The 11,579-nt window shown below is 62.5% G+C and overlaps 1 protein-coding gene across 1 annotated transcript; it reads left to right on the top strand.

Moving 5' to 3' along the window:
• The first annotated feature begins 5,975 nt into the window (after positions 1-5,975).
• Positions 5,976-11,009, top strand: FOXF2 (forkhead box F2). The gene is made up of 2 exons (XM_068557940.1): positions 5,976-7,155; positions 10,145-11,009. The coding sequence occupies exons 1-2, from the start codon at positions 5,976-5,978 to the stop codon at positions 10,315-10,317; spliced, it is 1,353 nt and encodes a 450-aa protein (XP_068414041.1). The 3' UTR covers positions 10,318-11,009.
• Positions 11,010-11,579: the final 570 nt, after the last annotated feature.

Here is an 11,579-nt window from a genome sequence, read left to right as displayed (position 1 = left end):
CCGGAAAGGACCGACCACCAGGCACGGGGGGGCAGGGTGGGGGGGGGGGGAATGGGGGATGGGTCGGAGGGAAGGCTTCCGAAAGGCAGCTCCTCCAAGGCGGCGTCTGGGCGCCCCGAGGTCCCGAGTCGGGCTCTGGGCGCCGACCACGTTTTATTTATCCCTGCAGAGGATGCTGGAGGACAAAAGAAATATTTGGACGTCAGAGCTGATTTATATTTTTGGAAGAGCTACGTTTCCTTTTCTGAAGAGAAGCGAGTGCGCCCCATATCCTGAGCGCAGCGGGGAGACAGGAGGGGAGTTTTGATGCTCCAGGAAGTTCATCCATCGCGGCTCGGGCCCCGCGGGGTTCGCTGCCCCGGGGGATATTTATTTATTGGGGGGGGGTAGGGCAGGAGGGGAGGAGGCCAGCCAGACGCGAGAAGAAAGCCTGCCGCGGCCGGGTTGGGACCTCCAGGGCGCCTCCAGGCCCGCGGACCCGCAGCGGGCCGGTCTGGCCTCTCCGTCGTGGCGGAGTGCGTCCGAGGCGCGGCCTTGCGACCTCCGAGCGCGAGCGTTTGGTCGGTGCCTCCGCAGCCCCGGGCACGCACCCTCCTTCCTTCTGCGCCCGCCAGCCGGCCCTGCCCAGCATGCCATCCACCTTCCTCCCGAGCCTGGGGAAGCAGAAGCGGGGCACGGGGCCTCCTAAGGGGGGGGCTGCAGAGCAGGGGCCCAGCAGGCTGGGCGCAGGGGAAGGGACTTCGGGCTCACTAAGACACAGCCTGGCTCCACGGTTTCTGTGTCGTCAGTGGGGGTTCCCTTCCAGCAACCCAAGCCGCCTCATGGTGGTCCTGCGGAGGGGCACCCCACCCACACTTGTTCCGCTTTTTTTCTCCCAAGACTGGGAACGGGTGGGACAGGCTTCCTTAATTTTCCTTCGCCGCTGGAAGCTGCCTGTTAGGAGTGGCCGTCCCGGCCATGGAAACCCTCCTCGCAAGCCCCGGGCCTTCCCCACATAAACGCAGCAGGCTGTCCGCGAGGCCCAAGGCCAGTCCACTGCAGAGCCAAACCGGGCAGACGGGCCGGCTCCCGGGACCACCCCAAAAACGTGTCTCCCAGGGTAGGAAGCTGGGCCTTGAAGCCCGGGCAGCGCAGAGGTGGGAAGAGGTGTGGCCTCCGCAGGGGCTCTGGCAGGCTGGACCCCTTTCCGCCTCCCCAGGCACCGTCGATCCCCGCCAAGAGGGTGATCAAGTCTGCCCACCGCCAGGCGCAGGGGATCTGGGGCCCATCCGCGGATCTCTCTGGAAGGTGGCTATAAAAAGAGCCCTGCCCGGAACACAGGCGTTGGAGAGCGGAAGAATCTATCTAAATAAACATTTGGAATTGGGTGGCTGCTTTCAAACCCGGAGGTCTGGGGGCTCTGGACCGAGGAAGGCGAGCAGACGTCCACAAGGGTGTAAAATTCCCGCTGTTACCGCTCTGGCCCAGGTGCCCTCTCCAAGCCCGCCCTGGCGCCTCCTCCTGGCCTCGCGGCCGTGGCCGCATTTTCTATTATAAATAAGCGTTTCTAGCTTGGCCTCTGGGGCGCTTCCCCACACAGGCTCACCCCCTAGGCCTCAGCATGCAGCGCCCACCGCTGTCTGGAAAGGCCTCTCGACACACACGTTAACTTTGTACCAAAGCACAGGCTGGGAGGGTGGTCGCTTTGCATCGGAGTTCTGCTGGGCTGGGGAAGGAAGGGCGGCCGCGGGGCCAGAGGTGCCCGTGAGGGGAGGTTTCAGAGGGCCGCCAACAGGGTGGGTCTCTCCGGTGGGCAGCTGGTTTAGTCTAAGCCACTTCATGTAAAACCCACGCGGCAGGGGAAGCACGCTAAGAACATAAAACGTAAACCACAATAATGAAGAGATTTCCTAGAATAAAACGCCGATTACAGGACAAAATCAGAGAAACCCAGGCTTCCCGAAGTTTACATTTCCCTGCGCTGGAGCAGGGGCGGGACCTTGGGGTTTGCAGCAGAAAGGAATCCGCGGCCCAGATGGAGACAGTCTACCCGAGGGGTCAGCTCAGGGTATTTCTGAGAAATACAGGGGCACCCCTGGTATTTCTGGTTAACTGAGGAGCGCCTGGCCAAATCTGCAATCATTTTAAGGAACCATACCTTTCCTTCCCATAAGAAAGAAGTCAAGACTTTTGTTGTTTATAAGACAGTGAAAGTCAATCAGGAAGAGCTCCGAGACAGGGCAGCCTCCTGAGCAAAGCTATTTCAGAGACAAGCACAACTTTCCTTTTCAACCGTCTCCCACGCAGAAATTCAGGTATTCCTGCCAGGGACAGAGAGTTGGACATAACTGGTTATTGCATGCATTTTCACCCAGGGGATCTGTATAAATCAGTAATTAAAACAAACTTCTGAGACTTTTGTTTTGCTGCCCCATAGTGGAAGCAACACTGGATGGAGACCCCAGACCTGAGCTACAGGCCAGCTCTGTCACTTGCCCACATGTGACTTTTGGCAAATCGTCTGACCTTTCTGAGCCTCAGTTTCCTTATCCCTAAATGGGAAGGTACTGAGACCACGTGGCGGTCACATGATATGAATGTAAAGGCTTATGCCTGTGAAATCTACATGGAACACATTTCTAGACTTGGGGGGTCTCTGCCAGGGGAACAGTTTTCACAGGCAGAAGGGGAGTCTCCAAGAAAGAGGTCTGAAGAAGGGCCACTTCCTGCTCAGATAACTAAGAAGGGCACCAACCTCCGGACAGTCCTGGAGTACAGGGCAGCACTAAGACCCCTGTGGAGAGGGGCTCCAGCTCTGCAGACCCGCTCTCCAAAGCCTACTGCCTTTCCAGGACCTGCCTGGCCTTCTGGAAGACTGCCCAAACTATAAGTGGGCATTTCTTGCAAATTCAGAGGGTTTGTTTAGGTAAAATGGATACCACTGTCACTTGGATGGGAAGGGAGATTTTTAAAATCCTTGATCATTGAACCAGACAAACTGGTAGAAACTAAAAATGTATAGAGTTTTTGGTTCTTAATGAGTATCTGTGGACCCCCTAAAATCCCAGGCAAACTGAGAATATTTTTTTCTGGAGGAAGGCTCCATAGTTTCCATCATATTCTCAAAAAGACCCCAAAACTGGGAACTATTGGTGTGTAAGGTTATTACTAGCCCTGCCTGGATTTTAGGGTCAGTGCTTTTTATTCTTCAATCTCTGGGTCCTAAAACCTTTTAGGGCCTGAGAGCCAGGCCCTAGAATTCCCAGGTGCAGAAAATCAGAGAGGGTCCAGTGCCAGCGATATGTCCACTTGCTGGATTTTTCCCAGATCCAGTGCCCACCACCCCCATCTCCAAATGAGATGATTGCCTTCCTGGTCCCTCTGCTTCTCAGCTGGGCCAGTTCTCTTCCCACTGCTTGCACACACACACACACACACACACACACACACACACACAGAGAGAGAGAGAGAGAGAAGGCCGTGTCAGGGGAGCTCCTTTCAGATATTCTGTTCTCCTCGCTCCAGTTTCTATTGTATTTCATTGTTTTTTAGACATTTAAAGCATTGATTTAGTGAACACACTCTATTTATTGAATACTTCCACTTCACTTATAATTAAGTTATTCCCTGCAAAATGACAAAAGGGGCAAGAGAAAAAAATACCATGAAATTAATGGGGCCCTATCAAAAACAAAAACAAAAAAGCTCACCAGTCACTCAGAAAGGAATTCTTAGACGTGGAAACAACTGCAAACCCCCTTCCCCAACTCAACCAAAACATCCCATCCGGAAAAGAGCGGCTTGTTTCTTTTTTCTATTGGAAATGAGCAGTAAACTGAGTTCATTTGGGCCGTGTTTTCTTAGCTGACTCGCAGCTACAATCAAGCCATTTTGGGACACATTCCCATGTAGGTACCAGGGGTGCTCTGGAGGAAGCTGTCGACGCCTGTTCAGCTAATTTAGGTTTTCTTTGTCTAATTACAGTGGAGCTTAGGGAAAAGGAGCCGGGCTCAGGGCAGTAAACTGACACTCGGTCTCTGTGTGTGGTATCCAGGCAGGGTTTGATGGAAAAAGCCTGCTTCCACTCAACTTCAGGTCACTGTCTGGGGCCAGCCCAACCCAGCCCCCAGCCTCCCCCTCGCACCCCTCGCACCCCTCCCTCTCCTCCCTCTCCTCCCTCTTCTGCCCCACCGGCACACTCGGCCAGAAGCAACCCCAGTGCTCCTGGGCACGGAGAGCGGGTGCAGCCCCAGGGCCTGCCCCGGGCCTGTTCCACCCGGGGGCTCTGGCTGCCCCCCTTCTCCAGACCTGGCGCCCTCTCCCTCTCTCCCCGCCCCCGCCCCGACTCCCCAGCCTGCCCAGCGCGCGTGCTTGCACCCCGGTCCTTTCTGAGCAGCCGCAGAGGGGCGCCCGGCCCCGCCGCCCCTGCGGTCCGCGGTCCGCAGCACCTCCCCTGGGGGCCTCCCCCCATCAGCCCCGTGCGGCCCCGGAGGCTCCCAGGCCTCCTGTTCTCCTCCCACTTCCAGCCCCGTCCCTGGTCAGACGACGTTTCCTTGCACGTGTAATCCAATAACTAACTGTCCGGTCTCACTGGGAGTGATTCCTCCGAGGGCACATCCTCTCTCCCAGCCTCTTACTCAGACGGAGAGGACCCAGCCACACTGGGTGGGGTGTCGTCCCACGGAAGCCAGCCTCGAGATGGCAGGCACGCTTGGGTGGGCGGCGTGGGGCCTGGGGGTGTAAATCCCGTGACAGCTGCACACCCCTTCAGGACTGGGTACAAATAGAGCTATCTCACTCCTGTCACTCGGCGCGGCCTTCTTTCTGCATTTCGCACAAAACATCAAATGGCAAACGGAAAGGAAGTGGAAACAAATGCAAACAGGAGTCCTATTCGACCACGTTTCCAGGGTCTCTAAAAAGGAGAGTCTTTAAGGAGCCTGGCCTCTGCCCTCTGCTAACAGCGGTGGGAGCCCGCAGGCCCGTCACAGGAGGGTTGGCACGTTACCTTTGGGCGTCGCGGGCACCCCGGCGTGTGGCGGAGGCGGCAATGTCTAAATGAGCTGACAGACGGTGTCAGTGCGGACGCAGGGGCAGCGGCTAAGGAGGTCTGGCGGCGGCACCCGCGGCAGCACCACTCGGCCGGCCCAGGACCGGCCGCGAGGAGGAGGGGGAGGGGGGAGGAGGGGGGAGGAGGGGGGAGGAGGGGGGAGGGGGAGGAGAAGGGGTGGGTCCGCTCCGCCAGGGGCGGCTGGCTTTGGGATGGGGGGCAGGGGCGCTGTCCGGGACTAAGAGAAAGACGATTTCCTAAAGTCTCGGGGGTCGAGTGTTGCGGGGCGGGGTGGGGCGTCTTCCCGGCACAATGTGAGTCGGCCTGCGATCCCGAGGATTGAAAGGGGGTGGTGGGGGAGACGGGGAGCATCCGAGAGAGGAATTAAAAGGCCGAGGGGGACCCCGGAGAGCGAGGAGAGAGATAAGCGAGGGAGCGGGCGGCCGGCCGGGGGGGAGGAGTGAGCGCCGGCCCAGCGCGCCCTCCCCGGGGCGGCGGCGGAGGAGGGGGCAGGGCGGGGGGGGGGGGGAGGAGGGAGGGCGGCGGGGGAGGGCGCGGGAGGGAGGAAGTCCGAGAGACAGAGCGAGCCGCGCTCCTGAGGGGAGACGTCGGGCTCGTCCCCGGGGTCCCGGCCGCGGTCCCCGCTCGCTCGCGCAGCCGCCCGGCGCCCGGCCGCTCCGGCTCCGCGGCCCGGAGGCCGCCGCGCAGGCCGGGCCCGAGGCCCGGGGAGGGATGCGCGGGGCGTCGCCTCCGGCCCGCGGCCGCCGCCAGAAGCCCCGGCGGAGCTGAGGGAGGCGACGGCGGAGCGCTGGCTCGGAGCGGCCGCGGCTGCAGCCCGGGCGGCGGGCTAGGGCGCCCGCCGGGCCTCTGGGTCGACCGCGCTCCCGCGCCTTCGCGCCCGGCCCCGGGCGCGCCCCCGCCGCCGGGCCCCGCTCCCGGGCCCCCGATGACCTCCGAGGGCGGGCCGCCGCCGGCCCCGCTCCGCCGCGCCCGCAGCCCGGGCCCCGGCGCGCTCCAGGCCGCCCTGATGAGCCCGCCGCCCGCCGCCGCCGCCGCCGCCGCCGCCCTGGAGGCCGCCTCGTCTTCGTCGTCGTCCGCCTCCTCCTCCGGCGCGGCCGGCGCGGCCGGCGCGGCCCCGAACGCCTGCAAGAGCGCGGGCGGCGGCGGGGGCGCGGGCGGCGGCGGCGCGGGCGCCAAGAAGGCGAGCTCGGGGCTGCGGCGGCCCGAGAAGCCGCCCTACTCGTACATCGCGCTCATCGTCATGGCCATCCAGAGCTCGCCCGCCAAGCGCCTGACGCTCAGCGAGATCTACCAGTTCCTGCAGGCGCGCTTCCCCTTCTTCCGCGGCGCCTACCAGGGCTGGAAGAACTCCGTGCGCCACAACCTCTCGCTCAATGAGTGCTTCATCAAGCTGCCCAAGGGCCTCGGGCGGCCGGGCAAGGGCCACTACTGGACCATCGACCCGGCCAGCGAGTTCATGTTCGAGGAGGGCTCGTTCCGCCGCCGGCCGCGCGGCTTCAGGCGGAAGTGCCAGGCGCTCAAGCCCATGTACCACCGCGTGGTGAGCGGCCTGGGCTTCGGGGCCTCGCTGCTGCCGCAGGGCTTCGACTTCCAGGCGCCCCCATCGGCGCCGCTCGGCTGCCACGGGCAGGGCGGCTACGGCGGCCTCGACATGATGCCCGCGGGCTACGACGCGGGCGCCGGCGCCCCGGGCCACGCGCACCCGCACCACCACCACCACCACCACGTCCCGCACATGTCGCCCAACCCGGGCTCCACCTACATGGCCAGCTGCCCGGTGCCCGCCGGGCCCGGGGGCGTCGGCGCGGCCGGGGGCGGCGGCGGCGGCGGCGGCGGCGGCGGCGGCGGCGGCGACTACGGCCCGGACAGCAGCAGCAGCCCCGTGCCCTCGTCCCCGGCCGTGGCGAGCGCCATCGAGTGCCACTCGCCCTACACCAGCCCCGCGGCGCACTGGAGCTCGCCCGGCGCCTCGCCTTACCTCAAGCAGCCGCCCGCCCTGACGCCGGGCGGCACCCCCGCGGCCCCGGCCGGCCTGCACACCAGCATGTCCACCTACTCGCTGGAGCAGAGCTACCTGCACCAGAACGCCCGCGAGGACCTCCCAGGTAACACGGGGCCTGGCCCCCGGCGCGTGTCGCCTCTAGGCCTCCCCGCTCTGGGTGGCCGAGGCCCAGGGGAAGCTGGCACCCTATGGGGGGTGGGGTCGGGGTCACCGGGCCTTCCCGGACAGGCTTTGCCCCTACCGGGCCTCCAGAATTTTCACCCCTAGGAGGATGGAGTCAAGTGCCTGCGTCCTCGGGCTCTCCGAGTGTCCCCACGGACTGCAGGGCTCAAATCTCAGGCCTGACTTAGCTTAGGGAGAAGCCTTGTGGCCTTAGGGGACCTTGGCCAAGGCACTGTGGCTGCTTTCTTTTGTCTTTTTTTCAAATTGGTTTTGCTGTGCTTTCACCCAAAAGTAAATGTCCAGAAGGGAGATGCTCGGTACCTGCCGTGTGCGTGGGGAGGGGCTCCGCTGGGCGAGGGTTGAGAGGAGGGGAAAGGAGGGAGGGGCGCCAGGAAAGCAGAGGGGTTCCGGGACCCTGCACAAAAGGGAAATGTTGCCAGGGAGGAGAGGCGCCAAGCGGTGGAGGAGTCGCCTGCCTCCCCCCACGGTGGACCCAAGTTGATGACACATGGGTCCGGCCTAGGCCAGCAGGACCTGGGGCCCGCAGCGAGGCTCCCCTGAGAAACGCCTGCCCGTTGGGCGCCCCTTGTCGTGTTGACGGTGTACATTGTGTTGGTTGCAGATTATGAAAATGTATCGACTTGCCCAAGGCGGTGAAAGGTGGGAGGGGACAGATGGGGGTGGAGGAGGGAATTTGAATATTTAGCCAGGTTTATGGGGACAGTGGAGATAAACCCTTACATTAACCCCTCGGAGGCAGGCTGGTCTGCCCGGCAAGCGGGGGCTCTAGCTGACACTCACCCGCCCCGGTTAGAAAAGGGTTCGCAGGACGACGACACCTACATTACATGTTCGTGCATCGGTGTGGGGCAGAGCGTCAGGGAGAAAGGAAGCCCAGAAATGGGCTAAAGATGTTGGTTCCCTGGACGGTGAAATTTCCCAAATAGGCCTTTTAAATGCGGGTCTCAGAGGTTAACTAAACAAAGACAGTCTGGGCAGGACCACACCGGAGAGGATTTTAGCCTGACTTAACCCACTGAGAGCGGAGTCTTGTTCAGTTTTATGGGAACTTCAACAAGTAACCAACACAGACGACCCTCCCCTCTTATTTTTTTTTTTAATCCCCCTGGGACGGGCTGTCAATCACCTCTGAGCCCTGGCGGCGCGCTCTGCGCTCTCCCGCCCACCCGCGCCCCTCCCGGCTCCCGGCTCCCGGCTCCCCGCTCCCCGCTCCCGCCGCCCTGCTCAGCCGCAACCCGGACTCCGAGGCGGGTCCTTGAAACTTCCGCGGCTGCCGTGAAACACTTCCCTCAACGTTCAAAATCGCGCAGAAATTGCCTTCTGACCATTTTGTGAGGCCGCCCTCGCCCCACGCCACACACCGCGCGCACGCACGGGTCCCAGAAGCGCGGGCACCCGGCAGCACGACTCAGCCTAGAGGAGAAGGGACACTGCCTTGCCAGCCCCCCGGGAGCTCGCGCGCCCTCCGGGCCGAGTCTGGGAGCCCCGGGGAGGCCATGGCCCGGCCGGGACGCTCTGCTTCTCCCCACCCCCCAGCCGTGCTCTGGCTCCCGCCCCCTCGAACCCTCTTCCCCGCGGGGCTAGCTGGCGTCTCCCAGGCCGGGCCTCGGCCGACCGAGAGCCCAGGGCCCCTCGAGGAGCGGGAAGGCCGAGGAGGTGCCCCGAGCGCGCGCTCCCAGCACGACCCCCGGGCGGCCCAGGCCCGCTTGCTCGGGGAGGCCCCGCGGCCTCTCTGCCTCCCGAGAACCTTTCAAGAAGGAGCCGGGCTCTTAGGTCCTTCGGTCCCATCAAAGCGCCGGGCCCGCCGGCTAGAGATGCGGGAACCGGCACCGCGAGGTGCTTTAACGCGGGGGCAAGCGCACCTGCGCGGCAGCGACGGCTCACGTCGGGGCGCGCGTTTGGCCACAGTCGGTGTTGCCGGGCGCTGATGGCGGGGCCGCCCGGTGCCTCAGCGAGCGCTGGATGCGGCCGGGCGAGGCGCCGCGGGCCGCCGGGTAAGGTCTTCGCGCGCGCAGAACGACCCAGCCCTGCACCCGCGTGGGCGGGCGGTCCCCGCCGCGCACGCGAGACTAGAAAGGCCTCGGGGAAAAGGGCCCAGCCCAGCCCGGCCCCGAGAGAGGCCCGGGCCGGGAGAAGCGCGGGGCCCAGCGAGCCGGAAGCCCGGCCAACTGCGCCCCCGGGCCGGAGGCGCCGAGAAAGCAAAAGCAAAAGTCGGCGCCCGGAGGCCTGGCTCAGGCCCGGGGAGAGGCTGCGGGCCGGCCCGGCCCTCCCAAAGGCTCCCCGCGCGGCAGAGGGGCCGCAGCCGAGCTCTCACCCAAGGGCAGGCGCTGCTCCCCGGGCGTCCCGCTTCCCTCGAGGCGCGACCCACAGAGATGCGCGCGTTTGTTCTCGGCCCTTCTCTGGCCGTGGGATTGTTTTCTGTCACCCCCCTGGCGCGCAGGGCCTGCTCCTCGGAGTCGGCTAGTGGGTTGGGAAATAAGGCGGGGGGGGGGGGCTCGAAACCAGAAGCGGGGGAGACCGTGGTGTTTCGGGGGCAGGGGCTGGGCCTCGGCAGCACCGGCTGGAGCCCTGCGGGCAGGGACCGGGCCCAGGGGCTGTGAGAGCCCCGCCCAGCCTCTGGGAGTAACGGACACCCGGGCGCGGAGAGCCTGGCTTGGCGGGGACCGTGGTCCGCGGCCCCGTGGAAACCAAAGGAGACCCCAAGCCGGGATTCCTGAGTCGTCCTCTGGCCTACAGTTTGCAGCTTTGAGAAGCTTCTGGCGCTGGGTTTCCTCTCGCAGTTTTACCGCAATAGACAAAAAGGCCAGCCTCCTGGGAGTCAAAAGTTGAATTAAGTTTTCAAAAACTATGTGCCCCGTCCTCAGCGGAAGAAACGTTTCTGAAAAGGTTTCTTTTCTCCCTCCTCGCAGTGGGGCTCCCCCGATACCAGCACCACTCCGCGCCGGTGTGCGACAGGAAAGACTTCGTCCTCAACTTTAACAGCATATCCTCCTTCCACCCCTCGGCCAGCGGCCCCTACTACCACCACCACCACCACCACCACCAGAGCGTCTGCCAGGACGTTAAGCCCTGTGTCATGTGAGCGGAGGGAGGGGCCGGGCCAGGCCCTCTCGCCCCCGGGGCGAGGCTGAGGCGGACTCCCGGAGCGCAGCGTGGCTGCCAGTAGCACACCAGTCACTCAGCCAGAGTCCCCAGGCCAGGCAAGCATCCTGCGCTGAGGTTTGTCTGCCGTTGGCAGAAGGACAGCCCCAAGGTAACGCCCCGAATTCGTGCAGGCAGGCTCCCAGAGAAGGGAGAACTCCGCTCCTTAGCCGAGGTGGTGAGAACTCACCACGCGGAAAACACAGGCATGGAACTCGGGGGGTTCCCTTGCCTTCAGTAATCAGGGTCTGAAACACGCAGAGGGGCTGTGTGGGTGTCTTTCTTTGTCTATGGAAAATGCGTGTGCTTTTCTGAAAGGCAGTGCCGAGCACAAGATGGCAAGAAAGCCTCATCTTGTTGCCTGGCTCAGGGGGAGAGCTGGGCTTTGCCAAGCACTACCTTTGGATGCAGGTGCCAAAGAACATGATCAAGGAAGTATTTAGCAACAATGTGTCTAGTTTAAGAAAGTGGTCTTCAGTATTGTGACAATACAACGTTTTTTACAAGGTTGTTTCCTACCACCATAGTTTAAAGATATTTTTATGACCTTCGTGTATACTCACACTTTGCTTGTATTTTAAAAGGAGGATATATTTGCACTTACGTATACTTTTACAGTTTGCCAAACTACTCTGGTGTAAAATTTTTTCAATAAAATGTATATAACAAATAGTCGCTGGGGGATCTCTTTCCTCCCCGGGCATCCGATCGCCAGGTCTCCTCACCAGCGGGCAGTGCAACTCTACACTGGGCGGGCTTTTTTTTCTAAGTCATGTAATTGACGTGGTGTGGGGTCTGTGCCTTGAGCAGCACAGGCCGGGTTCTGATTGTGGGTCTTCTCAGGAGAGAAAGAGAATAAGAAACGTTTTCTATTATTTCTTTCCTTCACCCTCGCTCTTTCTGGCTAAACAAAAAACAGAAGGTGAAAGGAGCTTAAAAGAAAACCAGGCAGGATAAAGGCTTGAGGAAACCAAGTTTCGTGCCCCCTTTGTTGTCTTTCTTGTGCCCACGGCGAGTTCTGCCCTTTGCTCTTTCCTCTCGCCACCAGCCACCAGCGCAGGGTGGAGTGATGGGGCAGAACATCACCCGCGGCTGCCCTCGGCCCGGCCGGGCTCTGAGCGAGGGGTAGGTGCCCAGTGCAAGGGCCCCGGCTCCTTGGGTGGCCGTCAGATCCCCTCGTGCAGAGGGGGAAGCCCGTGGAGG

The sequence above is a fragment of the Eschrichtius robustus genome, chromosome 12, assembly GCF_028021215.1.
Source record: "Eschrichtius robustus isolate mEscRob2 chromosome 12, mEscRob2.pri, whole genome shotgun sequence".
NCBI lineage: Eukaryota > Metazoa > Chordata > Mammalia > Artiodactyla > Eschrichtiidae > Eschrichtius > Eschrichtius robustus.
This window is presented reverse-complemented; position numbering and strand designations above follow the sequence as displayed.

What these genes read in the sequence shown, in the direction of transcription:
- FOXF2 (XM_068557940.1), top strand. Translation starts at nt 5,976, where the DNA reads ATGACCTCCGAGGGCGGGCCGCCGCCGGCCCCGCTCCGCCGCGCCCGC. An exon ending in CGCCCGCGAGGACCTCCCAG is followed by an intron (nt 7,156 to 10,144) that starts GTAACACGGGGC and finishes CCCTCCTCGCAG; the next exon opens with TGGGGCTCCCCCGATACCAG.